The sequence below is a fragment of the Mesoplodon densirostris genome, chromosome 14 (assembly GCF_025265405.1).
Source record: "Mesoplodon densirostris isolate mMesDen1 chromosome 14, mMesDen1 primary haplotype, whole genome shotgun sequence".
In the NCBI taxonomy this organism is placed as follows: domain Eukaryota; kingdom Metazoa; phylum Chordata; class Mammalia; order Artiodactyla; family Ziphiidae; genus Mesoplodon; species Mesoplodon densirostris.
This window is the reverse complement of record NC_082674.1, coordinates 23448719-23473201: the sequence shown is the minus strand read 5'-3', so window position 1 is coordinate 23473201 and position 24483 is coordinate 23448719. Positions and strand designations below refer to the sequence as shown.

The 24483-nt window shown below is 46.6% G+C and overlaps 1 protein-coding gene across 1 annotated transcript in view; it reads left to right on the top strand.

Moving 5' to 3' along the window:
- ALK (ALK receptor tyrosine kinase) overlaps nt 1-24483 on the top strand; it is a 714184-nt gene that overhangs the window by 620452 nt on the left and 69249 nt on the right. The window contains exons 11-12 of the mRNA XM_060116934.1: nt 19913-20007; nt 20179-20307. Coding sequence (XP_059972917.1) covers nt 19913-20007; nt 20179-20307 — 224 coding nt within the window. The remainder of the gene's footprint in view (nt 1-19912; nt 20008-20178; nt 20308-24483) is intronic.

The following is a 24483-nucleotide window of genomic DNA, read 5'->3' as shown; positions in this document are numbered from 1 at the left end:
TCTACCTCTTAGGCTTGGAGAAGTAAAGTGCTTGGTGAACTGCCTGGCTTACAGTAAATGCTTAGTCAGTAGTAACTGCTAATAATAACTATGATATAATAATAATAATAATATCCCCCCATCTAATGCCTCAGAAAAGGCTAAGATGGCCAGTTTAGCAATAATAACCAGTCATGCAACCCTAAGATGGGGGTACGTGTTCATGTGAATTTGTGGTCGTCAGTGCTCTGTAGACTTCTTATAAAGGGGAAACACATTCTCCCTCTTACTTTCAGGGAGAGTGAGCTATAGCTGCCCAGATTGCCAGAAAATAAAAATGGGAGGATGGAGAAGGTAGAGGAAGAAAATAAATAAGGAAAGAGACAAAGAAAATGGATAAAAGGCAAAGATCAACTCCCTTCCTCCCAACCCTGAGATAGACATTGGCACCTTACCATCTGCCCACATCCCATGGCGTGTCATTAGGCAGGTCCTGGCTTCAGCTATTCAGCACCTGCCTCTTGGACAGCTCCCCAGCCATGGACCTTGAGAGGGCAAAGACTTCATTCCCTATGCTGTCCCAAATCACCTCTGCTCCCAGGTTCCCCAACCTCCAGACATTACAAAGTTTTAAAAGCAACTTTATTAGGGCTTATGGATTAGCCCTAAAGAGCTCCCAGGCTCTAGAAACTTGTCATAGCCCCTGGGCATTACATGAAAGTGGCCTCCACCTAGATATGGCAGTGACCTCCTGTCTTGTCTCCTTGCCTCCATTTTTTATCCCCACCCAATCCAGTCTACACAAGGAAACTGGGATAAACTTTCTGAAACGTAAATCTAATTATTCCTCATTTTTTACATCCTTCCATGGCTTCTGTGGTTTTTAGAGTGCCTTTCAATTTCCTTTAAAGAGACCTTCATTTAGGCCCACATGTGCTCTATCCAACCATAACTTCACCAGCCCCTTTTTATACATTCTTCTATTACTCTACCTGGTAACCTCACTAAACTTCTTTCAACTCAGTTGCATCGTGATAAGTTCTTACTTCCAGGCTTTTGCACCTGCCATTCTCTCTACACGCAATGTTCTTCTACCTTCCATCTCCCTGATTACTACTCTTCCTTAACTTTTTAAAGAAGCATCCCCAGCCCCCTAGACTGTATAGTATACATACAATACAGTCTCATGACTCTTGAAACACCTTGTAATGATTTATCACTCTTTGATCTCTGTTTTTATTATCTAAATATACACGCCAACAAGGCAGGAATCAGGTCTGTCTTATATTGCAGTTTCCTGATTGTCTAGTACCATACCTAACACATAGTGTGCCCACAATAAATGCATGTTGACAGAATGAAGTATTGAGGGAAATTGCACGTATTTTCAAATTCCAGCTGAATTAACTGAGAATTTCACTTATTGGAATCCATCTAATATTCTTCCTCAGTTCAAACTGCATCTAACAAAACAGATAGAATCACATTTTAAGAAATACTACTACACAGTGTTCTGTATATCAGAGCAATACCTGTGTCCCATCAGATGAACCCAAACAGCATTTGTTACTCTTGGGACAGGGAGTTCTCTTTAGAGACTTGCCTGGTACCTGCGCTCTCTTTGTCTCTGGGCACTGTCCTGCCACAATCACATTGTAAGAAAGACTTTGATCGTAATTGTGTGCCCTGGTCCTTGTGAGTAGGGAGACCCAGAACTGGGCACTTGAGAGGAAAGAGCTATGTTCAGATTGCTCCCACCTCACAGCAGTCCTTCTGTCAAGACTCAGAGAATGTGCCATAGGTGTATACAGGCTGCTGACAGGGAGGCATTGATCCATGGAAGGATATTTCTTCTGTCCATTTACAAACCGGCAAAGTGATAGAAACAATGCCATAGTCTGTCTTCATCATGAAATGATAGGAACTTTGCAACCTACTAGAAATAGTAGCAAGAAAAAGCTCCAAAAGCCGTGCCCAAGATGTTTTGAGCAGTGGCAACGTCCCTGGAGTAGAGACGTGTGCTCTCTAGGCAATTTCTTTTTCTATTTGTTTTTATTTTAACCTTTCTTTTTTTAATTTAATTTTATTTACATTTTTATACAGCAGGTTCTTATTACTCATCCATTTTATACACATCAGTGTATACATGTCAATCCCAACCTCCCAATTCATCATCCCACCACCCCCACCCACTGCTGCTTTACCCCCTTGGTGTCCATATGTTTGTTCTCTACATCTGTGTCTCTATTTCTGCCCTGGAAACCGGTTCATCTGTACCATTTTTCTAGGTTCCACATATATGCGTTAATATACGATATTTGTTTTTCTCTTTCTGACTTACTTCACTCTGTATGACAGTCTCTAGATCCATCCACGTCTCTACAAATGACCCAATTTCGTTCCTTTGTATGGCTGAGTAATATTCCATTGTATATATGTACCACATCTTCTTTATCCAGGCGTCTGTCGATGGGCATTTAAGTTGCTTCCATGACTTGGCTATCGTAAATAGTGCTGCAATGAACATTGGGGTGCATGTGTCTTTTTGAATTATGGTTCTCTCTGGGTATATGCCCACTGGTGGGATTGCTGGGTTGTATAGTAGTTCTATTTTTAGTTTTTTTAAGGAACCTCCATACTGTTCTCCATAGTAGCTGTATCAATTTACATTCCCACCAACAGTGCAAGAGGGTTCCCTTTTCTCCACACCCTCTCCAGCATTTGTTGTTTGTAGGTTTTCTGATGATGCCCATTCTAACTGGTGTGAGGTGATACCTCATTGTAGTTTTGATTTGCATTTCCCTAATAATTAGTGATGGTGAGCAGCTTTTCATGTGCTTCTTGGTCATCTGTATGTCTTCTTTGGAGAAATGTCTATTTAGGTCTTCTGCCCATTTTTGGATTGGGTTATTTGTTTTTTTAATATTGAGCTGCATGAGCTGTTTATATATTTTGGAGATTAAGCCTTTGTCCGTTGATTCATTTGCAAATATTTTCTCCCATTCTGAGGGTTTTCTTTTCATTTGTTTATGGTTTCCTTTGCTGTGCAAAATTAGGTCCCATTTGTTTATTTTTGTTTTTATTTCCATTACTCTAGGAGGTAGATCAAAAAAGATCTTGCTGTGATTTATGTCAAAGAGTGTGCTTCCTATGTTTTCCTCTAAGAGTTTTATAGTGTCCCATCTTACATTTAGGTCTCTAAGCCATTTTGAGTTTATTTTTGTGTATGGTGTTAGGGAGTGTCCTAATTTCATTCTTTTACATGTAGCTGTCCAGTTTTCCCAGCACCACTTATTGAAGAGACTGTCTTTTCTCCATTGTATATCCTTGCCTCCTTTGCCATAGCCTAGTTGACCATAGGTGTGTGGGTTTATCTCTGGACTTTCTATCTTGTTCCATTGATCTATATTTCTGTTTTTGTGCCAGTACCATATTGTCTTGATGACTGTAGCTTTGTAGTATAGTCTGAAGTCAGGGAGTCTGATTCCTCCAGCTCTGTTTTTTTCCCTCAAGATTGCTTTGGCTATTCAGGGTCTTTTGTGTCTCCACACAAATTTTAAGATTTTTTGTTCTAGTTCTGTAAAAAATGCCATTGGTAATTTGATAGGGATTGCATTGAATCTGTAGATTTCTTTGGGTAGTATAGTCATTTTCACAATATTGATTCTTCCAATCCAAGAACATGGTATATCTCTCCATCCATTGGTATCATCTTTAATTTCTTTCATCAGTGTCCTATAATTTTCTGCATACAGGTCTTTTGTCTCCCTAGGTAGGTTTATTCCTAGGTATTTTATTCTTTTTGTTGCAACAATAAATGGGAGTGTTTCCTTAATTTTTCTTTCAGATTTTTCATCATTAGTATATAGGAATGCAAGAGATTTCTGTGCATTAATTTTGTATCCTGCAACTTTACCAAATTTAGTGATTAGCTCTAATAGTTTTCTGTTGGCATCTTTAGGATTCTTTATGTATAATATCATGTCATCTGCAAACAGTGACAGTTTTATTTCTTCTTTTCCGATTTGTAGTCCTTTTATTTCTTTTTCTTCTCTGATGGCTGGGGCTAGGATTTCCAAAACTATGTCGAATAAAAGTTGTGGGAGTGGACATCCTTGTCTTGTTCCTGATCTTGGTGGAAATGGTTTCAGTTTTTCACCATTGAGAATGATGTTTGCTGTGGGTTTGTCATAGATGGCCTTTATTATGTTGAGGTAGATTCCCTCTGTGCCCACTTTCTGGAAAGTTTTTTATCATAAATGAATGTTGAATTTTGTCAAAAGCTTTTTCTGCATCTATTGAGATGATCACGTGGTTTTTATTCTTCAGTTTGTTAATATGGTGTATCACATTGATTGATTTGCATACATTGAAGAATTCTTGCATCCCTGGGATAAATCCCACTTGATCGTGGTGTATGATCCTTTTAATATGTTGTTGTATTCTGTTTGCTAGTATTTTGTTGAGGATTTTTGCATCTATATTCATCAGTGATATTGGTCTGTAATTTTCTTTTTTTGTAGTATCTTTGTCTGGCTTTGGTATCAGGGTAATGGTGGCCTCATAGAGTGAGTTTGGGAGTGTTCCTTCCTCTGAAATTTTTTGGAAGAGTTTGAGAAGGATGGGTGTTAGCTCTTCTCTAAATGTTTGATAGAATTCACCTGTGAAGCCATCTGGTCCTGGACTTTTGTTTGTTGGAAGAATTTTAATCACAGTTTCAATTTCATTCCTTGTGATTGGTCTGTTCATATTTTCTATTTCTTCCTGGTTCAGTCTTGGAAGGTTATACCTTTCTAAGAATTTGCCCATTTCTTCCAGGTTGTCCATTTTATTGGCATAGAGTTGCTTGTAGTAGTCTCTTAGGATGCTTTGTATTTCTGTGGTGTCTGTTTTAACTTCTCCTTTTTCATTTCTAATTTTATTGACTTGAGTCATCTCCCTCTTTTTTTGATGAGTCTGGCTAATGGTTTATCAATTTTGTTTATCTTCTCAAAGAACCAGCTTTTAGTTTATTGATCTTTTCTATAGTTTTCTTTGTTTCTATTTCATTTATTTCTGCTCTGACCTTTATGATTTCTTTCCTTCTGCTAACTTTGGGTTTTCTTTGTTCTTCTTTCTCTAGTTCCTTTAGGTGTAAGGTTAGATTCTTTTTTTGAGATCTCTTGTTTCTTAAGGTAGACTTGTGTAGCTATAAACTTCCCTCTTAGAACTGCTTTTCCTGCATCCCATAGGTTTTGCATTGTCGTGTTTTCATTGTCATTTGTCTCTAGGTATTTTTTGATTTCCTCTTTGATTTCTTCAGTGATCTCTTGGTTATTTAGTAACATATTGTTTAGCCTCCGTGTGTTTGTGTTTTTTACGGTCTTTTCCCTGTAATTGATTTCTAATCTCATAGCGTTATGGTCAGAAAAGATGCTTGATATGATTTCAGTTTTCTTAAATTTACTGAGGCTTGATTTGTGACCCAAGATGTGATCTATCCTGGAGAATGTCCCATGCACACTTGAGAAGAAAGTGTAATCTGCTGTTTTAGGATGGAATGTCCTATAAGTATCAATTAAATCTATCTGGTCTATTGTGTCATTTAAAGCTTGTGTTTCCTTATTAATTTTCTGTTGGGATGATCTGTCCATTGGTGTTAAGTGAGGTGTTAAAGTCCCCCACTATTATTGTGTTACTGTCAATTTCCTCTTTTATAGCTGTTAGCAGTTGCCTTATGTACTGGGGTGCTCCTATGTTGGGTGCATATGCATTTATAATTGTTATATCTTCTTCTTGGATTGATCCCTTGATCATTATGTAGTGTCCTTCCTTATTTCTTGTAATATTCTTTATTTTAAAGTCTATTTTATCTGATATGAGTATTGCTACTCCAGCTTTCTTTTGATTTCCATTTGCATGGAATGTCTTTTTCCATCCCCTCACTTTCAGTCTGTATGTGTCCCTAGGTCTGAAGTGGGTCTCTTGTAGACAGCATATATATGGGTCTTATTTTTGTATCCATTCAGCCAGTCTGTGTCTTTTGGTGGGAGCATTTAATCCATTCCTGTTTAAGGTAATTATCGATATGTATGTTCCTATAAATATAAATAGATACATAATAGCTGGATGACTTTGGCGGTTAGTACCATTTCACACCGGAGCATCTTCACAGGGTGCTCTCTGGTGAAGTGGAAGGAGATGGAAGCAGGACCTCTAAGGAGGAGCCTCTAGTTTAACTGCCTGTAGGCCCTTGATTTAACCCCTTAGTTACTGAGAGAGGTGTGGGACAGAGCGGGCACCTCACGTTGTGAAGGAGTAAAACACTGGGGAAGGGAGGTACATGGCTGCTGTGGGTGCAGAGAGAATCTCAGGGGAGGTTCAGCAGCTGCTGTGACAGTCGGAGCAGCATGCCCAGCAGAAGGGCAGCAGGCACTGGCTGAATTTGGGGGGGTGGTTCCAGGGTGTGACATCCTCCCATAGGCATCTTCCTCCCTGGAGAAGGAGGGGTGGAGGCAAAGCAGTTACAAATGGAAATTTTTGGAGAAGGGGAGGCAGGCAGTGGTGAAGAAAGCATGCAGGGCCTGACCCTCTGCTGGTTTCTCAAGGGGACTGGGTGGCCTGAGTTTTCTGTGTCAGTCCTTATGGAAGTGAACTTTTTTCTCTATTACAGGTGATTCGTTAAATGTATAACCAAATGTATTTATTTTTTATGCTTTTGTTAGACATGGAACATTAATACACCTGCAAATAAAAGATGCCTATTGGAATGCATGCTCTAGTTTTGGAGTAGGGATAGTCAAAGGCATACTAGAGTGGTGACTTGAAAAGGCACACGGGGAGGGGGCACAATGGTCTGGAAGGAAGAGGGGAGACTCTCCCTGGGCTTGTGATGCTGCCCCGCTGGAGGTGTGAGAGAAGGAACGTAGGCAGGGTGGGGCTGGGTCGGGGGGGCTCTCTAGCAGGAGCCAGTGGTGGGGAATTAAGACAATGGATCTCAGGGGGTGGATGAAGCAAAGGAAACTAACTCAAAATGAGTAAGAGGTGTGGCCTAAAAAAATACCCAAACCAAAATATTTTGTTAATTGTAATGGCTACTATATACCAAGTTTTCAACTATATGCCAAGCACTGTGCTTTCATTTCTTCACACATGTACATAGGAAGCGGACTAGCCTCAGGATCAAGGGAAAATTATTTCACCTCTTTAGACCTCAGTTTCCTCTTATAAAAAGGGATTAATTATAGTATCTACCCCCAAGGGACTGTTTTAAGGATGAAATGAGATAATGCATTTTAAGTACTTGTTATAGTGACAGCCATGCAGTGAGGATTCAACAAATGCTAGCTGTAATCATCATCATTTTTAACTTCCATGGCTCTATGAGGAAGCTGTGATTCAACTTACAAAAATAGGAATCAAACACAACTCTTTCAGGGGCATAACTAGACCTGCAAACTAAGGTTCATTGGAAATCTCTGGATCTCCACTTTGGATTTTCACTCACTGAGTAGAGTACTTCTCTACTCAGGTGAGAATAAGTAATGAAAATGTCCCTCTAATGCCCTTCTCAACACAGAAGATGCTACACAAAGAGAAAGTATTGTGTATATAAAACAGAGATTCTGTGAATGAGAAACAAGAATGGACTAGGAGAAAAATCTTGACTCTGAGGAGTTTTTGGTCTAAATACATGAAGCCATAGTTCTCAGTGTAATTAATCCCATTTGAAAGATGCCTTTGTGAAACACACCACTTGTCATTAGGACCAAGGATGCAAAGGGAACAGAAATCTAAATATCTCCAGAGGGAACATTTTCTTCTTGTTAGACTGTGTGGCTAAAAGCCTCTATAGTGATAATCCTGGGGAATAGAGACTACATACGAGTGATAAGTTATGTACGTTCTATTTGGCTGTATGATTGCAGTGATTTGTAGGGCATGGCTTGATTCATGGTGTTTCCAAATCCATTTCGTAATGAGTTGAACTTAGCATCTGTTTCTGCACTGTAAGCATGTCAAAGCTTAGGATGGTGTGGGAGGATTGTGCTTAATTTACTAGGATATATAATTATAAAGAGGAAAACTAGGGTATGTCCCTGTAAGAGACTGACAATTAGAATAAAGGGAGAGAACTTGTGTTTCTTCCATTTTGAGAAAAGGTAGAATTAATTCCAGCAGAAGGAGTGGCAGTTGAATGGCGGGGGGAGGGGGGAAGCTGATGAAGTTGGGAGAGAATGGAGAAAACCAGTTATACAAGGGAGATATAAAGTAATGAGATAACTTTTAAGCACACATCAAGCCAGTATTTGAACTGGTGCTGTCCTTCAAAATTACCTTGAGAGACTATAATCCTGCAGCCTGTGGAACAAAAACCACATTCACAGAAAGATAGACAACATGAAAAGACAGTGGGCTATGTACCAGATGAAGGAACAAGATAAAACCCCAGAAAAACAACTAAATGAAGTGGAGATAGGCAACCTTCCAGAAAAAGAATTCAGAATAATGATAGTGAAGATGATCCAGGACCTCGGAAAAAGAATGGAGGCAAAGATCGAGAAGATGCAAGAAATGTTTAACAAAGACCTAGAAGAATTAAAGAACAAACAAACAGAGATGAACAATACAATAACTGAAATGAAAACTACACTAGAAGGAATCAGTAGCAGAATAACTGAGGCAGAAGAACGGATAAGTGACCTGGAAGACAGAATGGTGGAATTCACTGCTGCAGAACAGAATAAAGAAAAAAGAATGAAAAGAAATGAAGACAGCCTAAGAGACCTCTGGGACAACATTAAATGCAACAACATTCGTATTATAGGGGTCCCAGAAGGAGAAGAGAGAGAAAGGACCCGAGAAAATATTTGAAGAGATTATAGTCAAAAACTTCCCTAACATGGGATAGGAAATAGCCACCCAAGTCCAGGAAGCACAGAGGGTCCCATACAGGATAAATCCAAGGAGAAAAACACAGAGACACATAGTAATCAAATTAGCAAAAATTAAAGACAAAGAAAAATTATTGAAAGCAGCAAGGGAAAAACGACAAATAACATACAAGGGAACTCCCATAAGGTTAACAGAGCTGATTTCTCAGCAGAAACTCTACAAGCCAGAAGGGAGTGGCATGATATACTTAAAGTGATGAAAGGGGAGAACCTACAACCAAGATTACTCTACCCAGCAAGGATCTCATTCACATTCAATGGAGAAATCAAATGCGTTACAGACAACCAAAAGCTTAGAGAGTTCAGCACCACCAAACCAGCTCTACAACAAATGCTAAAGGAACTTCTCTAAGTGGGAAACACAAGAGAAGAAAAGGACCTACAAAAACAAACCCAGGGCTTCCCTGGTGGTGCAGTGGTTGAGAGTCCGCCTGTGCCCTGGTCCAGGAGGATCCAACATGCCGTGGAGCGGCTGGGCCCGTGAGCCATGGCTGCTGAGCCTGCGCATCCAGAGCCTGTGCTCCGCAACGGGACAGGCCGCGACAGTGAGAGGCCTGTGTACCAAAAACAAAACAAAACAAAACAAAACAACCCCAAACAATTAAGCCGTTGCCAACAGAAGCAGAGAGCGATGACTGTCGCCCAGTGTGGGCCTGCATTTGTTCGTTCATTCCTAACCATGGAGACTCAGGAGCAGCCCCACAGGCTCCCACACCAGAGGTGGGGGCAGAAGGGCGGGGAAGACCTCAAGCCTCTGCTGGCCCAGAACGGCAGCTGCCCTGAGTCCATATCCACAGGGAAAACCCAGCCCTTCCAGGGCCCTCCTCACCGGCAGTGGAGAAAACAGAAGGTGCTCCCCGCCCCTAGCCAGCTGTGGCAACACATGTGTCCCTTCCTGAAGCCACGGGGGCTGAGGACCTCAGCATGCTTATCAACATCGGGCTGAACTGAGAGAAGATGAATGAGGGGCTCCAGTGCAGTGTTAGGCCAAGCAGGGTGAATTGCACTGACGAAACCCATCCAGCTCAAGGATTTTCACAAGCAACTTGGCCTTGCTGTCCTTACCTTCCCAGAGGGAGGCAGGAACTAGTGTCCCAGCGCTCTAGACCTCCCTCCTTAAGACCCATCCTGCCTCCCCCAGGCCTGTCCCTGGTCCTGCAGCTGTGAGAGAAGCTGTGCTCAGAGACCTGCAGCCAGCCGAGGGCTGACTTTACCCATCACCCCACCTCCAGGAGTGGGTTAGTTGTCAACGCAACCACGCCAGGTGCATCGAACACACCTGAGTAACTAGGCTTGTGCTACATGATATGGTAGTTGGGGTAACGCTACCCAGAGTAACATTAAACCTCCAATCCTCAGGCTGTACAAAAAGAAATGTATTTCTTACTCATGTGAAATTCAAAATGAACGTGCCAATTGGCAAGTAGCCTTCCATGTGGTCATTCAGAGATTCTGGCTCCTTCTCTCTGTGGCTTCACCCTTTTCTCCAGTTTTGAAATCCTTTGCCTTCAGACAACCAATGAGGAAAGAGCACTGGAAGATTCTTGCATAGGAAGATTTTTATGAGTCATCACTTCAGCTCACTTTCCATTGGCTACAACTCAGTCACCTAGCCATAACTAACTGCAACAGATGCTGGGGAATGTAGCCTAGCTCTGTGCCCAGAAAAAAGGGAAATAGGTTTGATGAAAAATATATATATATATATATACATGTTGTGTGATGGGATAAGCCAAGGAATACGGCTCCCATCTCTGGCATCCATTAGAGTGTCACTTGAGAATACTGATTCCTTATGTAGCTACTCTGAGCATTGATCAGTTTTCTCCAAGAACCTTCATAATTCAAGGCTGAAATCAATTCCAGGATCTATTCTAAGGTATGAATGTTTCAGCCCCCAAATTTTATGATGGAGTGAAACCTCACTTTCTCACTTTTAGTGAGAATTTCTCTCACTAAATTTTTCCTTTCTAAAAACAAACCAAAAATTAAACAAATAAACAGGAAAAGGTATTTTGAAAAGACTTTAAACTAGCAGGACAGCATAGGACAATGGTTTACAAAACTGGATGAACATTATGATTACCTAGAAAACTTGCTTTCATGCAGAGTCCTAGGCCCTGCATTACACAGAGATACACAGAGATTCTGACTTAGTACATCACATACTGGGCCGAAGAATAAATTTTTTTTTAAGTTTCCTAAGTGACTGTGAGGGTCGACCACACTTGGAAGTCACTGGCATAAAGTGTCAGATCCAGATGTCTTGTGGACAGGACAGGGAATCAAGTGCCTGGAGAAGTGTCATTGGCTGTCACATTGTTAGCGAACCCATATTAAGCCCCCATCGAGCGCAGAGGATGGAAAGGGGTGTGTGACTCAGCTTCTTGCCGTGTCACAGGACCTGCATGCTGTGGGAGACACAGAGCATCCACACTGAGAGGCAAACAGCAACACACAGAGCGTTGTGCTGGGTCCGACAGAGCGTGGCCAGTGTTCAGACGGTGCAGTGACCCCCATGTGTCAGGGCAGCCTGCGTGGAGAAAATGCGCTTATTATAAGCTGGGCCTTGAGGAAAATTTAGGTCTTAGGGAAATGGGAAAGGGACAAAGGCATTCCAGAGAAGACCATCAGGGTAAGCAGAGGCTTCGAGACAGGAATGTTTTATGTGCGTTCAAGTATAGCCAGGTAGGCTATGTCAGAGAATCCTGAGCAGTCTCCCTGGAGAGGGTGGCTGTGGATATTAGGTCAAGTATTTTGGACCCTGGGCCGTGGGGAATAGAGAGCCATGAGCAAAGCGATGGGATGGAGGATGGGAGACTGAGATTGAAGACTGTTGGAGGCTCTTGTGAGGGACCAAACATTATCTGAGCCTCAGAGTGGAGCTCGGAAAGGGAGAAGAGCTGCAGGAGGAGCTGCCTACCAAAGGGCACCATCAGCCTGGGACAGGCTTGGGTCAGGCATCCAAGAAGAGGGAGGGAGTCGCTGGGGTCTTAGCAATGCAGTGTGCAACCGGGCATTGACATATACAAATCAAACATTCATAACTCTGGAAGGATCTGGCCTTGTTTCTTTCTCAGAAAACATCCCAGACCATTGGAGCAAGGAGTAGATTAGCAGCTCTGAGCTTTAAATCCTATTTCTGACACTGATTTACTGTGATGTTTGGAACAAGTTGTTGCTTTTGATTGCTACATTTCCACAATCAAGAGTGCAGAACAGTGAGACAGATCCGGCCTGTGAGGCTGGTTTAAGAAGTAGTTGCTCAAAACAGCAATAAGTGAAGCCCTTTAGAATAACAGGATGTTCATGGGGCTTCCCTGGTGGCGCAGTGGTTGAGAGTCCGCCTGCCAATGCAGGGGACACGGGGTGCCCCGGTCCGGGAAGATCCCACGTGCCGCAGAGCAGCTGGGCCCGTGAGCGATGGCCGCTGAGCCTGTGCGTCCGGAGCCTGTGCTCCGCAACGGGAGAGGCCACAACAGTGAGAGGCCCATGTACCGCAAAAAAAAAAAAAAAAGAAAGAAAAAAAGAAAAAGAATAACAGGATGTTCAGATCTGCTCGAGATTTTCTTGGTCATATCCACAGCTCAGTTTACAAGTCAACAGATGCATACATTTTTCTTAACTCTTAGTGCCTCTGAAAGTGTAGCCCTGTGTTCTCAGCCCCTTCTCTTCCCAGGCACAAAGTCTGGAATTGAGGAGATACCTGGGCTGCTGATATTTGAAGCAAAGCAGCTGGATTTCCAGCTGCCTGATTGACTTCCCACCCACACCTTCAACCTGGCTCCCAACCCCACCCCTCACTCCTGAGTGATTCTCCTGTCCACAGCACTACCATCCTTTTCTAGGCATTCAGTTCTTCAGAGTCTTCCTTGACTTCTCTCACTGCCCAGATTCAATGTTTTCTCAAGTTGTGTAGACTCTAGCTCTATGGGGGCAGAACCATTAGGGACTTTAGAAATCTCATGGTCAGAGAATAATATGAATTACAAGTCTGTCCGTATTCCTCAAGGTCAAGTTCCATGTCTTAAACATCTCTATACTCCCAGCTATAGACACAGTGCCTGACTTATAGAAGGTGCTCAGATAATCTTTGCTTGAAGGCAGAGGAGGAGATATATAATTTGTAATACTGCCCGAGGAAGTACAGATTTCTAATAAAAAATAATATAAAACAGGAACAACAAACTAGAATCTCCCATACTGAAGAAAGGCTTCCAATATGAAAATACTCAAATTACATAGATTTTAAAAAACCATAACTGACAAGTTTCAGTGACTTGCCCAGGGTCCCACCAAGTATACAGCCCCTTCTTCACCCCACTTTACCTTTTGAGACTCCGCTTCCACCACGCAGAGAAGGCTGCTAATTCACCCTCATAAAGATATTTGTGTCATGGAGAAGGGAACCAGCAACCACCCTTTCCCTGGATCTCCTCTCCATGGGGAGGGCCACCATCTCTGGCACCACCTGAGCCCTCCAAGCCACAGGCTAGCACAGCAGCAGTGGGTAGAGGATGAGGCTAGTGTTGGAAATGTCCGTGTGTCCTGAGAAAGGCGGAGCAGGTGTCCCAGTCTTTCTGAGATGAGTGGGTATAGGCGCTTCCTGGCTCTGAGGGGCTGGGTGTACTTCTCCAGTAGTATGGAAGACATAAGAGGCTAAGCGAGATTAAAGAATTTGGATGGTTCTGCAAGGGATGGCGAAAAAAGTGGCCTGGGAAGCAAGAGGCCCGAGTTCCCATCTTCCCTCTGCTACTGTCTCCCTGTGTGACCTGGCAAGTCAGGTGATACTGCCAGGAGATCCCTGCCCTTCCTTCTCCAGCTCTCTTCTTACGCGGGTGCCCCCAGAGATAATCTAGCCTCAGTAACTCAGAAGGGGACATCCAGCCCAAGAAGCTCGCTCTCATGTGCCCGATCTCTCTCTCTCTCTCTCTTTCTCTCTCTCCACCTCTCCCTGGGGAAAGTGCATTAATTCTCCTCCCTTGGGGCACTTGACACACTCGAACCTGTGGGGCAGGTTTTTTTGTGCACAGATACCTCCCGATGGGCCAGGGCTCCAGGAAGCAAGATTTCCCTTTCACCTTTCCCCTGAGGGCCTGGGGCCCCGGGATAGCTCAATATATAGGACACAGAATGAAAGAATGAAAGAGCAAAATGGGAACTTGCTAGAGAAGGGCTTCTCCCCGTTCTGCAGTCTGGCAGAACATCCTTGTGGTGGGCCTTTCCGATAGGAGGCATGCCAGAGCAAATGTGGGCACCAGATCCTTAAGAGTCAGCCTCCAAAAGGAGCAGAGACAGCCAGTGCCTGGAAGGCTGGGACAGAGAAAGTTGAAGAGTTCTCCATGCTTGCTCAACCGGACTGAAGACTCATCTTCTCCCCTATTTCACCCCAAAGCGCCCCCTCACAGAAGCCAGATTCACTGTGAAAGATCTCTGTGGCCCTTGGCAGCCCTGGAATCGCTCTGCATTGACTTCCCCTCTCTGTTCTTGATGTCATCATGCCCAGAGGGGAGACCACGTCAGGAGATGGTAAATTACTCTGCGAGGGGGACTGCCGGGGAAGCGGGGGGCTCCCGACTGCTGAGTGTGGCCTAGAATGTCCAGCCCACCCCTACTCTACCGTGCCGGAGCCAAAGGCTCCTAGCATCAGGGCACACGTGCCTGGCCCTGGCCACATTGATCCCAGCCCAGGCTGGTCCCAGGCACCCAAGGCTGGCCATCAGCCCCTCTTCTTCCACTGCTAACTGAAGTCAATTACACAGATAATAGGATGGATGCAGCAGGACTTTGTCATCACATACATTATTCTAATAGAAATGCATACAGCGACCCGAGCTTTGCGACAGTCCATTTTAGAAGGCTTTTGCGGAGCAAATCAACTGCACGGTGAGAACTTGAAGAAAGCATGTTTCCTCAGCAGTATCTGCCAGCCCTATCCTAAGCACCAGAGCCCAGAGAGCCCCAGCTGCAGAAAGGGACGTGGAACACTCCCACCTTCCAAGCCCACTGAATGGTCGACAGAGGAATCCAAGACATGGTGCCTATCCATTAAATGCCTGTCACCCAGCCCAGCCATTCTTTCTTCTCTCTCTCCAAAGCCTTCCTATTCCCTCAGTCCACATTCAGACGCACACCTTTTTGTCAGCTATTTAAAATCATTAAGTGAACTTAATTAGGTTTGTCAATCCCTAAGGCTGGCAAGGTGGCAAGTAAGGCATTATATCCACTGTCCATTGACAGTCTGTGGCCTGAACGAGGTGCGTTTCTGAGCTCTACGTGAGCTGCCTCCACACCTCCCATTCAGACATCTGCCCCGTGGGTCTGGGCGGCACCTGATGCCAAGGCCGCCCCTCTACCCTGGCCCTCTGCCCCGACGGCCAGCTCACAGAACCCCCCTGGGTCAGCTCTCAACAGGCCTCTCTGTAAAGCTAAACAAGACAGAGTCGGGGGGCTGTTCCTTATGCAAAGCCAGGCTCCAGCCAAGATCTCTAGCCAAGTCTGTGTTAGCAGCAAGCTCCAAACCCCACTGGCTGGAAAAGAGGGAAAAGGCAACAACCACCCAGGCAATCAAAAGTGTCTTCTTTGGAGAAAGAGAAAGCCCTGAGCAGGTGTGAACTGTGGAGGGGCAGGGAGTGAAATCCCCACGGCTGAGGGCCAGACGGAGGGGTCTCAGCTGCCACGCTCTGAAGTGACACAGCTCAGTAAGGGAGCTGGACAAGGCCCAGAGAGCTGGCTTTTCCTTGTACCTGACCAGGCTGCCCACGGAGAGGGAGAGGGAGGCTCTGCCAGCCCTGAGGCTCTGCTTCCTTTCCCCACACAGAGCTGAGGCTTTGGGGCAGCAGAGTAACCTGTGCACTTGTTAGAACCACCTGGCCCCTGCCATCCTGGAGGTAGCATGGCATGGACCTTGTTTTCTCTCAGACCCAGAGCAGTCCTCCTGGTATGTGCTAAGACCCAAGACCTGAAGCCGCGGCTGACTCTGGGGAGTGACTTGGTGTCTGCACTTAGATCGGAAAGACTCTGAGAGCCTTGAGGAAGTCTCACCCGTCTCCAGCTAGGAGAGGGCAAGCAGAGCCAGGAGCAAACTCTTCTTCACCTGAGGTTCAGGCAAAGATACTCTACGAGGTACCATCCAAAGTGGAGGAGGCTGGATCTGGGTGGCCCTGATCGCTGCCTGGTCTCTTGGCTAGCGCTCCCACAGAAAAGAAGCTCCTAGGTTGGGTCTTCTGTTCCCTCCCTTCCCCACCATCCCCAGAGCCCACTCCCCAACTGCCTCTGCTTCACCCCTGCCCTCCGCCACTTCCCAGCCTGACCCACCTTTGTCCCACCTGTCCCCTCCCTGCAGCCTCTGGAGTCTGGAGCATTTGGGGGAGGGTTGGCAGCGTGGCCTCCTGGGTGGACAGAGGCAGCGTCACATGTTTACATCTGATTTGGCATCTGACTGAGTCTTCCCTGATTGTTATGAGCATTCCTGACTCAAACTATGTGCAATTCCCAGTGTCAATCAAACTCTTTGAAACAGCAGCTGCCACTGCCATTGCCTTGCAGAGCACTTTAGAAACTCTTCTATTTAGAAACCATTCCGGCACCAGCTTGCATCATGCCATCCATGCTAAGAGGCCCGGTGGCTGGTTGAGAACTTTGCAGCTCTAATCTCTCAGTAATAAGAAGGAAGGCAAGAGGGGGGCAGGGAGAGCAGAGAGGGAAGGGGAGACATCCATTTAGGGGAAGAGATCAATTAGGGGAAACGGGTTTCGGCCCTCTCCCCCATGCTTGATAGGCACACAGATGTAACTTACTTGCTCATGTTCCCCAGGCCCTCCCGGAAAGTACTCCCATGATGCAGCTCAGCACCGAAATCAGTGCCTGGCCTGGCCCCTTGGCCTATGGAGGACAGTCTAGGAGATGATGAGCCTGAGTGGAGAATTGAAAAGGTGGACGGAGGGCCCCTTACCCACTGCTGTGCAGGAGCACCAGGCAGATTTGCCGCCCTGATGTTCCACCAGGGAACGTGATTCTTTCTAGTCACCCTCTTCAAGTAGCTCTAAGTACCTGTTTTCTTGCTGCCTGGGAGCAGTCTCTCCCTAACCCTGGCAACTGCTGTAAAGAGAATGAGACAGCAATATTAGGGTGCTTGTTTGCCCCTTGAGAATCCCAGGTCTGGCTGTGTCTGGGGGTTACACAGGCTCCGGCTAGGAGTTCATCTGTAGACCATGTCCCCTATGGAGATCCAGGAAAACCACACCTCTGACCTCGCCAAGACTCGTGGAGAAACCCAGTGCAGGTGTGCTCCCCACCTCCGCAGCCTGGTGGAATTCTTCCTTCCTCTGAGCTCTCAGAGCATCGGCATGAGAGGTGCCGACCTCTCATGTGGTATCCGCCTCCTTCTAACTGATTCTACACTGACATAGATACTCTTCGTCTCTCTAGTGGTCAGCAAGCAACTTGAATGCAGCATCTTGTCTTATTTCTTTTAGAATCCCTTATAGGTCTGAAGTAGGACCCAATACACATATATGAGAGGTGTACGTGAAACGAAAATCCTTTCAGTGGGTGCTTATCAAGGTCATCGTAAAAGACGCCTCTCAGAGGCATGTGCCAGGTGCCAACAGCTGGCTGGACAAATTGGGTGGGTTCGACCCCTCATGCACAGTCATCCAGCCCAGAACAGGATTTGGGGATTCTCCACTGGGCACTCTTCTTTCCAAGCCCAACCAACCACCGGCCCTCTTTACCGGTCTATCCTAATGGAGGCGCGTGGGCCCCATCATGGGAATCTGAAGGCACTAGTGAGGTTGGCGTGAGTACAGCAGGTTCAGGCATTTCCTCTTCAGAATCAAACCAGGTTTGGGCCCCCTAATCGTGACTTTCAAATAAGAAGGATTATTTGTGATCAACCAGATTTCATAAGACAGGTAGAGGCATAGACGGATTTACTGAGTAGCTTGGTTAAGAATGATTGATCACAAACACACTATTTAGATAAAAGTTTGATTTTGTTTTCAAGTCTTTCCCCACAAGAGGCAGGAATTCTCTGGTTCCAGCGTTGAACCCTTCTACGCGTGGATCAGAGGTCATCCGCTCATGGGCACGATGGGGGCTTCCAGCCTCTGTGGCAGTTTGCTCACTGACTATAAAGCTTTGCTGCTGGGCTTCCCTGGTGGCGCAGTGGTTGAGAGTCCGCCTGCCGATGCAGGGGACATGGGTTCGTGCCCCGGTCCGGGAGGATCCCACATGCCGCGGAGCGGCTGGGCCCGTGAGCCATGGCCTCTGAGCCTGTGCGTCCGGAGCCTGTGCTCTGCAACGGGAGAGGCCACAGCAGTGAGAGGCCCGCGTACCGCAAAAAAAAAAAAAAAAAAAAAAAGCTTTGCTGCCCTCACTGCAAATCATAAGCAGACATTCTTTCTCCTCAGGTTTCTTTCCTTTGCGCCCTTCCTCCCTATGCTAAGGCCGTTTCCTGTGTTTGCTCTGCCCTCTTTGCCCCGCCTTCTGCACGCTGTCAATCTCCCACTCCTGCCAGCACTTCTGTGTTCTGCTCTTGCTACCCCACACGGCCAAATCTGTTGTCTGAGTTCCCTCTCCCCTTTTGTTTTACCAGTGTTCTTGAACTATAATTTACATACCATCAATTCACCTGTTTTAAGTGTGCACATCAATGACTTTTAGCAAATGTACAGAGTTGTGCAAAGAACACCACAATCCAGCTGCAGAATATTTTCGTCCCCCCAGAAAGAACCCGTGTGTTGGTCTAAAGTCAATACTGTTCCCATTCCCAGGCAACCGCTAATCTGCTTTCAATCTCTATAGATTTGCCTCTTCTATACGTTTCATATAAATGGAAAAATGTAGATGAATAGTGTCGTGAGGTCTTTAATTACTGTCTGGCTTCTTTAACTTAGCATAATGTTTTTGAGGTCTATCCATTTTATAGCCTATAACCATGCCCATTCTTTTATATTGGGGAGTAGCATTCCATTGTATGGCCACCGCATATGTGGTTTATCCAGTCACCAAGTGGTGGGTATGGGTTGTCTCTCTTGATACTTTAACATCCACACCAGAGACTGTGCGTGCTTCTGTGCAATCCAAGGTCATGCTGGATTGACTTTCTGAAAGGTGGGAGAGGGTTTTTAAGTTCTCAGGAAACTCACTTTACAGCAGGACAGGGCTGGCTAACTGAAGTCTTCCAGGAGGATGACTTCCCAGGAAACAGAGGAACCAAACGTATTTTCTATTTATCCCACTCTAAAGCCTTCCCTGGCCACAGTCCCAGGACCTGATCCTCCAAGGCTGTGAAAGAGATGGAAGGAAACAGTATGTCATGGGTTTACTGTTAACACTTATGGCCCACTCTGTGTTGCTTACAAACACTCCCAGGGATCACACTCAAAGCATTTAATATTTAACAATCAGTCGGACACTGCAGAGACCAACCCCAGTCAGAACTGATACTGAACAAGACATGGGTTCCTCAACATCCCCCTCTGTGTGAGGAGCTAACCTTTCAGTTGCTGGATAATGAGGAATCCAGGGGGCTCCAGGGACAGAGCCATGCTGCCTGAGGCAATCAACAAGCAGAGGACACATGGGGGACAGAGGCGCTTTATCAGTTGGCACAGAAGCGCCTCAATAGTTAAATGTCTTCAGCCCCGCCTGTGAGCACCAGCTGATATGAAGCCTAGCCCTTCTGCCCACCCTGAACACCCAGAAGGCACAAGAGGTCTCCTCAGAGTATCCGGGAGTCCTGGTCTCAGGCCCCAAGCTCCAAATTCCATTAACCTACAGAGCAGTCCCTCAGAAAGGGAAGTGCCCTGTGCTGGAGAAGTAGGAAGATGTTGACTGCTCCCCCTTCGCTGCCTCCCTGAGATTAGATGAGGCTGATAACAGCTACGGTTGCGAGCCGGGTCATCAGTGCACATTTGGATCGTGCTGGACGTTGAATCCAAGACATGACCCACCCGCGTAGTTTCTCACACCCACTCCTCTTGACACGCTTACAGGTTCTGGCTGCAGATTGTTGCGTGGTGGGGACAAGGATCCAGAGCCACCGTGGCTTTCAACAATATCTCCATCAGCCTGGACTGCTACCTCACCAGTGAGTGCACCCTGTCCCCAGCACTTGGCCCCCAACCCAGACTACCCTGAGCCTCACAATCCCTCCTAGACCCAAGCCCGTGGTCTCTGCCACCTTCCCCGGGGCGCACTCATCTCTCTCCCTTAAACCGAACCTCACTTAACTCAGCCCGTGGGGTCTTCTCTATTCTAGTTGTTGGGGTGGACAAGATGCCGCAGAATACAGCACCCAAGTCAAGAAATCTGTTTGAGGGAAACCCAGACAAGGAGCCAAAACCCTGGGAAAACACACCAAAAGAGAACCCCATCTTTGACCCTACAGGTAAGGGTTCAACTTACATATCTGAGCAAAGTAATTTTTTGTTGCAAAAGGTAGAAGAAAGATATGTGCTGTGATTGGGGTGGGGAAAGGTGTTTATAGAATAAAATAGTCGACCTTTAGAAAGAACATCACCTATACCCTGGCTAATGGGCTCCAAGAGGAAGCTGTTTGGTTGTCCTATTCCCTGGGGAAACGGAGTGTCTGAAAGTTGTGCAAAGGAGCAAATGTCCTCCATGCCTGGGAAGTACCCAGGCCCTGGCACAAACAGGGGAACCAAGCTGGTACCTTTCTCTCAACTCAGTCCTTCGAAACCACTCCCCATTTACTGAACAAAGCAAACCTTCCATCCATTTCTTCTCCTCATAAAGAGGGCTGGGCCCAAGGCCAAGGTTATCCGTTGCTCAAAGGCAGACTAGCTCATCCGTGGTAAAACCCCCCAAAGCTTCAGGTTCACCGCATTTCCCCAAAGCTTGGCTCCCTTCTGAAGCTGTTTAATTCAGCATCCCCTGGGCTGAAGGACTTCTCATGGGGCCCTTGCTGCTACAAACACAGGCCTCTTCAGCCTCTGGCCCTAAACTGTGGGTGTGACTTCTCAGCTGCTCTGTACCAGAAGGAAATCTCTTGGAATCAGTCTCCAAATGCAGTATGAGGTTTGTCGGTGGTTATTAAATCTGTGAGCCCAGCCCCAGAGAAGCTAATGAAGGCCAGCGGGCCTGACACCAGCAGGTCAAGGGGTTCCCCCAGGCGGGTGCTGGTGCCTGGGGTGTCAGGCTTCATCCAACATGAGTAACTCAGAAAGGCAGGTGTACGGCCACGGTCCACCCACACTCTTTTCCTCTAAAAGGTAATTCTATATTAAAATAACAATAAGTAAATGATACCTCTCTCATTTCTACTTTTAATGTAAAATTTTTGTTTAGTGCAAAGTACAAAAACAAAATAGTTGAGGCTATACCTTTGCACTTAAATTCATTGACCCTCAACTTATTAAATAAGTATTAGCTTTGCTTTGTCTTTGAAGAAATCCTTTCCGTTCCTTCCCCTAAAAAGCTGTCCCAGGACTCTCATTCCTTCCAGTTCCTGCCTGATCTAATCCAGCTGCCAAACCAGAGGAAAGCGTTCGTTGTTTTTCCCATCACCTCTCTCCTTTTCTCCTATCACCTTGAACTAGAACCTCAAATTTTTTTTTCATTTTTTTCACACGAAGAGGAACCTGGTCTCCTCAACCATGATCTCTATTTCCCCCCTCTGCCTCGTGGTTTGCAAAAACATCTAACATGATGGAGGCAGCCTTCTGCTAATCGTTCAGCACCTGTCCCCGCCCCCACCCCAGTGACTCACCTCCATCACTTCCTAGCCCTTGGTCAAACACTGCCTCCCTGCTATAAATGAGATGAATGCGGGACTTGTGGAGCAAACATCGCGGCAAGCCCCGCCCCTCCTCACCACCAGCACCGATTACGTAGCAGGAGCTCCAGAAACACTTTATCAATTGACTGGTGGATGTTTGATGCTTGAGCTCAATACTCAGATGTCGGCAGCGGGACCCTGCAGCCAGCCTTTAGGGAGCAGCCACGCGCCCTGCCTGACTCCCCGGTTTATTGCCCTATAACTCCCACTGCCCCTAAAAGGCTGATCGATAAGGGTCTGCCCGGTGGCCACTCAGACTAATGAAATCTCGCTGAGGCTCAAAAGTGGCAGTGCTCCCCTACCGCCTCCAAATAAAATTAGAAGCAAGCGGGTGCCTGAGAGGCTGGAGATGACAGTGGCAGGAACACAAGCTTCCTCTGGGCAGCCTCACGGCAGGAGTGACAGCAAGTGGCTATGGGTCAGTGTTCTGTCTCCAGACCCCTTCCAGAGTGACCCCAGCTCAAGAGGAAGAGGACGCTGAGGCAAATACCTCCCCAAGCAGCCTTGCGGGGGGCGGTGTGGAGCAGGGCCTCCTTTCCCCACCAGCCAAAGGACAGTGTCCACTGAGCCCCCTGGAGCGGCACTTAGCCAGGACCCAGCCTCATGGTCTGGGAGAACAGGCCACACCCTGGGTCCAAGCCCAGGACCACCCTCTTGGCTTTAATCTAGAGCTCCCCCCCTAATTCTTGCACACTTCCTCTGCCTCTGCCGGCGGTCCAGACCCAGGTCAGGAGCTCACAGAGCTCCGAGTCTAGAAGAGGAGGGCACAAGGAGACAGATACTTAGACGATTAAGGGAGGGCAAGGTGCCTGCAGCGAGAGAAGTGCCATCAGAGGAGGGACCTGGAGGGGGAAAAGTGCAGGCAGCTCATGGAGAGGCCACGGTCAGGGCCACAGCCACTCAGAAATAATCACCTGGCAAACGTTTGCCTGGCACTTCCCACACACCTGGGGCTGTGCAGCTACGACAGGGAAGAGGGGAGCCAGTACCCCCTGTTCTGGAGCTTCTGGCCCACGGGAAGTGGGCAGCCTGTGAACCTGCAGGTCGTGGTCTGCAACGTGAAGCTTGTCGACTGAAAAAAATGCACAATGGGATAGTTGTGAATTAAGTTTTATTTGGGGCAAAATGAGGACAATAGCCCAGGAGACTGCATTTCACATAGCTCTGAGAGACTGCTCCGAAGAGGCAGGGGGGACAGTCAGTGTATATGTGATTCTGGTGAAGGGGGAGCACGTGCAGTGCAGCACACATTTTCGCAGAAGGTTGCTGCTAGTCTCGTGAAGGTTACAGCCAGCCACAAGGAGCAGACGTCACCACGAAAGATTTTAGTGCTTTCTCTAGATGTAAGGAGATGCAAGGATTGGGCTCATAAAATATTCTCCTGGGGCTTCCCTGGTGGCGCAGTGGTTGAAAGTCCGCCTGCCGATGCAGGGGACACGGGTTCGTGCCCCGGTCCGGGAAGATCCCACATGCTGCGGAGCGGCTGGGCCCGTGAGCCGTGGCCTCTGAGCCTGCGCGTCCGGAGCCTGTGCTCTGCAACAGGAGAGGCCGCAGCAGTGAGAGGCCCGCATACCGCAAAAAATATATATATATATATATGTATGTATATGTATGTGTATATATATATATATATATATATTCTCCTGAAAATATCTAACTATTTGAAGGCCTGTTCTGCCAGGTTTTTTAGAGCACAGAGTGTCTCATTCCTGATCTACCCACTGAACTCCTTTCAGGGTGACTGTTGAAGGTCAGCGGTCACAGCAGCTTATGATTTGATCCTTGTAGAGGTAGATGCCAAGTGCCAATTTGTAGTTGACAAGCTTAACCTAACTCAGAGCTTCTACCCGGGAGAGCCCCCTGGAGAGGAAGGGAGGGCTGGGGGCAGAGGGAAAGGAAAGGAAAGAACAGTCAGTGAGCACACCTGACCCTGGGCTCGGGGTGGTGGTGGGGGGTGGGGTCTCACACATCTACTCCTCTAGTCCTCACTCTGGCCCAGGGCCCGCTGCTGTTATTAGAACTGCAGGGATGAGAGAGATGATGGGGAAGAATGTAAGCATCCCACAGCTGGTAGGAAACGGGGCCAGGATGTAGCCCTGAAGTCTGCACTCTTCAGCCAACTGAGCTACTTCGAGTATCTAATTCTCCTCTCAGAGATCAGTGCTATAAATGGAAAAGAGCTGGGAGAGTGTCCCAGACGAGAGCCCCTGCATGATCAGTAGACAAATCTGCTCCCAGCCATCCCAACAAAGGACAGAAGAGGCTGGATAATAAGATTTTCTCCCCAAAGTTCAGCACTGTCCGTTTCTGCTGGGCTGGAACAAGGGTGGCTGGTGGCATTTCCACTCTCCTCCCGGCAGGCTTTCGAGCAACTCCTAGAAATGCAAACGCCAGTTGGGTCTTCTGAAAACCGTCACTCACAAAGCTTCCAAATTTCTAAACACGCCTCACGTCCCCCAAGCCAGCCCTTCCCTCTGATGAGGGCCTGACCCTCTGGGTCTGGGGATTTCCTTGCCCCCAGCTCACGGGGCAGAGCTGAGCCACTGTAGCATCCAGGCAGGGAATACCCCGTCCAGGTGCTTCACGGAACATTCTCGGAAGCCTCTGAGTCACTTTAGCTAATCAGATGAAGAAACAGAGAGAAATGGGGCAAGTATTAAGGCTGAGAAATTACATTTGTCAGCTTTGCACATACAGTCACACTAACCATATGGTTGGGATAATGCAATCACAGGCTGCAGAGCTCGCTCTCTCTCTCTCTCTCTC